We start from the raw sequence: 5,383 nt of genomic DNA on the forward strand, positions 1-5,383 counted from the left end.
AAGGCAGAGATGAGTGTCTTCAGCAACTGGAGGAGCAGCCTTGTCCTGAAATCTATGTTCTCTGTAGAGAGAAGTAGCTGACAGTAGGCAATCAGCAATGCAATAGCAGCAGTTTTTAGGCTGTGGTTACTGAATTACCTTCAGATCATATTGTCGAACGTGGGCATTTCAACGTCTCTCCACCTGAACCTAACAGACCAAGAGGCAACATAATGAGAACATCTTTGCTGCAACCTGAACCTTTGTTGTTCAAGAGGCCACCTGAACCTTCTTGTTCCAAGCTATTCGACAGCTTCCACAAGCGCCTCGACCTCAAGCAAGGAGAAGGGCCTCTTTATGCGTCTTTGCGCAATAGCGGGCCACTTTGACTTGCAAACAGGCACAATGGCTCGAGTCTGTGACCTTGGAGAGGCAACGGTGTCGTTTCGAAAGGAGAATGAACAGAACCATGATCACTCAGGACATGGCACTCTACTGGTTGTTTATCACCGACACCGACACCACCTTCATTTCAGAAAAAAAAATGTTCTTCGCACTTTCACCCACACACAGAAGTAAAACTTGACGGCGGGCAAAGGAAGAGAAGATGTTCCATGGTCTCTGTTTCCCCACAAGAACAGCAGCCTACTCCCCCAATTCCCAGCTTCCACTCTCCGGATCAGGAGCCATGATCAGCAACTAGGGGCGCGACTCATGGGACGAAGCCAGAATCGATCATCTATAGAGTCAGTGTTTGTGTGCCGATGCACCTTATAGAAGTGGTGGTGTGGTAGGTGTTCATGTCCGCCGGTGCTCAAGTGTGTATGAATGCATATGCAATATTAATCCTCTGATACATTGTACAATTATGGATCGCCCATTGAAATATCCAAGCCACGGATTCATCCATTTGAGCGACAACCATTTTGGGATGGAGGGAGTATTAGATATATATAGACAATCAAGTAGTAACAGTCTCCAGTTTGCACTGCAATAACCAAACGATACCTTAATAACCCATATATACACAAACAGAACTGAAGCTATTCAAGGAGGCTATATATTCGTAGGTCTGCACACCCCAAATAAATCGTCAGCGCTTGCACTTGTTGCAGAAATGGTTTAGCGCGGACAACTTGGATGCACACCGGTAGCAGAAGCTGTATCCACACCTACAATTGGAGAAAATCAAATTAATATCAAACAAGCTGGGGCCGAGCTCAAATCATTTCACAGTGTGAATGATCTTCATGATCAGATCGTAATTTCCAAAGGGACCAATGAGCAATTTGACATGAAGAAACTAACTCAGGTTTAGTTTGCTGTACCTGCATTTGATGTAATTGCACCCTTCTGATTTCTCCACGTACATCTGGCACTTCGGGCACCGCTGCCACCCCTCCCTGCCGACGAGACGCCTGAGCAAGATGTCCTCCGGGCCGCGCTCGTCCAGTCCAAGCTTCTGGAACTCATTGCAAGTGATGCCGCCATGCCATGGCACAGCGCAGCGGACACAGAAAAGCCGGTGGCAGTGCGGGCACTCCGCCTCCCTGACCGCAGTCACCCCGGCCTCGCTGTCAGCAAGCAGAGGCGCCGAGCATTCTCTGTATGGGCAGTATATCCTCTTGGTGCCAAGCGCAGATTCGCACAGCAGGAAACCCCATTTGTCGAGGAGGTCCAGGGGAATGATGTCATGGCACCTCTCCAGCTCAACGACACCGCCCTTGCAGCCTGGGTCAGGGCATTCGACGCGAGCTACATTGTTGTCCAGCTTTGCGGCGACGTACTGGGTGATACAGCTTGAGCAGAAGACGTGGCCACACGAGTTGACGCTGAACTTGAGGGTCCTCGCCACCATCTCCATGCAGATGTTGCAATAGAACAGATCATCATCACCGTCCTCACCTTCAGAATATCCAACATGAGCGATGTTCTGGCCTAACTTCACGGCGACACACCTAGAGCAGAAGTCGTGGTCGCACGTCCTGAAGTTGGACCGTATACATGCACATGGCACCACATGCATGCACTTAGCACAGTAGAAGTGCTTATCATCGCCGATGTCGTTGCCATCCACCAGCGGTGAATCTTCATTGCCACCGGTAACGAACTTAGGGTCAATGGGCGATGATACAGCTGTTTCAGGCCTGAGTATAAGCAGGTAATGTTGTGTTCATTGCATTGCATGGTAATAGGAACGAATGAACCAAGCGCAAGCATGTAAAACTCACTGCACCATCGCCATGCTGTGGTATCTCTCCGCCGCCGTAGAGTTGTCCACGGTACATTTGACACGAGGGACGTTCTGGCACAGCTTCAAGCCAACACACCTCGAGCAGAAGTCATGGTCGCAAGTGGTGAAGTTGGACCTTATACATGCACATGGCACCACATGCATGCACTTGGCACAAAAGAAGCGCTTACCATCGGTGATGTCGTCCACAGGTGAATCTTCGTTGCCATCGGTGATGGACAAAGGTGCAATGCGCGACGATACTAGGACCGTTTCAGGCCTGAGTATAAAGGGGTAATTTTGGGCTCATTACACCATGTGGTAGTAGGAACGACTGAAATAAGCGCAAGACAGTAAAACTCACTGCAACATTGTCACACCGCGATATTCCTCCGACACTGTCGAACTCTCTCCCGTACATTTGACGCGGGCGACGTTCTGGCACAGCTTCATGGCGACACACCTTGAGCAGAAATTGTGGTCGCACATGGTGAAGTTGTACCTTGTACATGCACATGGCACCACATGCATGCACTTGGCACAGTAGAAGCGCTTACTGTCACTGATGCCGTTTACGGGTGAACCTTCATTGCCATCGGTGATGAACATGGGGTTGATGCGCGATGGTAATTGGACTGTTTCAGGCCTGAGTACAAAGGGGTGATTTTGGGTTCGTTACACCGTGTGGTAGTAGGAACGACTGAAATAAGCGCAAGACAGTAAAACTCACTGCAACATTGTCACGCCGCGACATTCCTCCGACACTGTCGAACTCTCTCCCGTACATTTGACGCGGGCGACGTTCTGGCACAGCTTCATGGCGACACACCTTGAGCAGAAATCGTGGTCGCACATGGTGAAGTTGTACCTTGTACATGCACATGGCACCACATGCATGCACTTGGCACAGTAGAAGCGCTTACTGTCACTGATGCCGTTTACGGGTGAACCTTCATTGCCATCGGTGATGAACATGGGGTTGATGCGCGATGGTAATTGGACTGTTTCAGGCCTGAGTACAAAGGGGTAATTTTGGGTTCGTTACACCGTGTGGTAGTAGGAACGAATGAAATAAGCGCAAGGCAGTAAAACTCACTGCAACATTGTCACGCCGCGATATTCCTCCGACGCTGTTGAGCTCTCTCCCGTACATTTGACGCGGGCGACGGTCTGGCGCAGCTTCATGGCAACACACCTTGAGCAGAAGTCGTGGTCGCACATGGTGAAGTTGTACCTCATACATGCACATGGCACCACATGCATGCACTTGGCACAGTAGAAGCGCTTACTGTCACTGATGTCGTTTACGGGTGAACCTTCATTGCCATCGGTGATGAACATGGGGTCGATGCGCGACGGTACTTGGACCGTTTCAGGCCTGAGTATAAAGGGGTGAGTTGAGTTTGTTAAACCGTGTGATAGTAGGAACGAATGAAATAAGCACAAGCAAATAAAATCACCGCAAGATCGTCACGCCGCGATATTTCTCCGACGCCGTCGAGCTCTCCCCAGTGCATTTGAGGCGGGCGACATTCTGGGGTAGCTTCATGGCAACACAGCTCGAGCAGAAGTCATGGTCGCACATGCTGAAGCAGGGCCGAATACATGCACATGGCACGACAGACATGCACTTGGCACAATAGAAATGTTTACCATCACCAATGTCGTTGCCGTTGACTAGTGAACCTCCATTGCCGTCGATGATGAACATGGGGTCGATGCGCCGCGGTAGTAGGATTGTTTGAGGCCTGAGTATAAAGGGGTAATTTTGAGTACATTGTGGCGAGCAAATACATTTCCGTGATGTGTGGCAGTACCAACAAATGAACCAAGTGGAGGAGAGTAGAACTCACCGCATTGTCGCCATAGCGAGGAGGTCGTGGGGGATGATTCCGCGGCAGCTCTCACAGCTACACAGCTCAACCAGAAGGGGCGACCTGCTGAAGGTGTGCCGTATAGAGTGGCGGAGTCAGGACAGAAGCGATTGCACAATAAGTATATAATTTGAACTCAACAGTTAACAATCCAACAAAATAGATGCAAGATGAGAAAATGTATGTATATATAAAACAATAGTGTGGAGATACAAAGGAGAGCAGATCTCTTCATCTTCTATTCTACAGCATGAATGCAAGTAACGGGATGCGTAGATCTGAGTAAATCCACCCCGCATACACATAACTTCAGCTCGATTTTGGTCGAATCGTTCAATGCAGTATGCATCTGGGTTTATTTTTTGTTAGAATATATGATGATGCATCAGTTTAGATTAGAACCTAGTACTGTAGAAATTAGGAATTACCCTCGGGGGTCCGGCTGCGGGCTGCGCCTGTCCCAAAGTTGCCCTGGATCAGAACCTGAAGCAGAATCAGAGCAATCCACCACCTACACTACCAACTGAAGCTGATCGCCCGCTTGATCTCGAAGCAATTTCATCAGCCGACACAGTTACCGAGTGGAGTAGCAGGCAGCAGCTCCTGCGCGAGTCAGCGAGCAGCGGAGCGAGATCGGCGGCTGGGCGGGGGCCAGACGGGGAGGCTGGCTAGGAGCACTGCTGGGCGATAGGGGAATGGCGCGTAGGCGGACGCACAGAGGAGGCAGCTAGCGTGACGGCGGCGGCCGGCAGCCGGCGGAGAGCAACTAGGTCGTGAGTGGGACGCGTGGGTAGGGCCCAAGGGGGTCGTGCGCGTGTCGTGCCTTCGTTTCCGCCGTGGGCTGCAGCTGGGCTGGGCTAAGACTTCGGGCCGAAACATACAGGGGCTTAAAAAATGGGAAACGATGCACCAATAAAAAAAGCGAATTACGCGTGAGCATTGTAAATGCCCAAAAAATACGATTTTTTCTAGACATGTAAATTTTTATGTCCAAATGTCGTCTGCAAATGTTTAGAGCGAAAGTACAACGCCGGCAAATTTTTGGCATTTATAGACCAGTAGACTTTGTTTTTTCCACTGACGAAGCATAGTTGTTCAGTTTCACATGACAATTGTCAATCACACTTTTGACACTAACATGATCATGTGCAAAAAAAAAACAATCACAATTTAAAATTTTATTTGATGTTCATTTGCTCCGAGCAGCCAAAATGTCGAGCCCTCACCAATTCGTCAATAAATGACCAGTCGGGTGAACTGAATCACCAATCAGTCCAAACCTAATCAGAATTGGAAG

At 49.5% G+C, this 5,383-nt stretch overlaps 1 protein-coding gene across 2 annotated transcripts; it reads right to left on the reverse strand.

The window, feature by feature from the left end:
• Positions 1-867: 867 nt before the first annotated feature.
• On the reverse strand, positions 868-4,829 carry LOC119357025. 2 transcript variants are annotated; one of them, XM_037624016.1, is made up of 9 exons: positions 4,515-4,829; positions 4,066-4,149; positions 3,673-3,960; positions 3,309-3,590; positions 2,943-3,224; positions 2,577-2,858; positions 2,211-2,492; positions 1,308-2,126; positions 868-1,151 (listed from the first exon to the last, which is right to left on the reverse strand). In XM_037624016.1, exons 2-9 carry the CDS (start codon positions 4,077-4,079, stop codon positions 1,073-1,075), a joined length of 2,328 nt encoding a protein of 775 aa, XP_037479913.1. In that variant the 5' UTR covers positions 4,080-4,149; positions 4,515-4,829; the 3' UTR covers positions 868-1,072. The 2 variants fall into 2 exon arrangements, with proteins under 2 accessions (XP_037479913.1, XP_037479912.1); XM_037624015.1 differs by having other exon boundaries at positions 4,066-4,152.
• Positions 4,830-5,383: the final 554 nt, after the last annotated feature.

The sequence above is a fragment of the Triticum dicoccoides genome, chromosome 2A (assembly GCF_002162155.2).
Source record: "Triticum dicoccoides isolate Atlit2015 ecotype Zavitan chromosome 2A, WEW_v2.0, whole genome shotgun sequence".
Lineage (NCBI taxonomy): Eukaryota > Viridiplantae > Streptophyta > Magnoliopsida > Poales > Poaceae > Triticum > Triticum dicoccoides.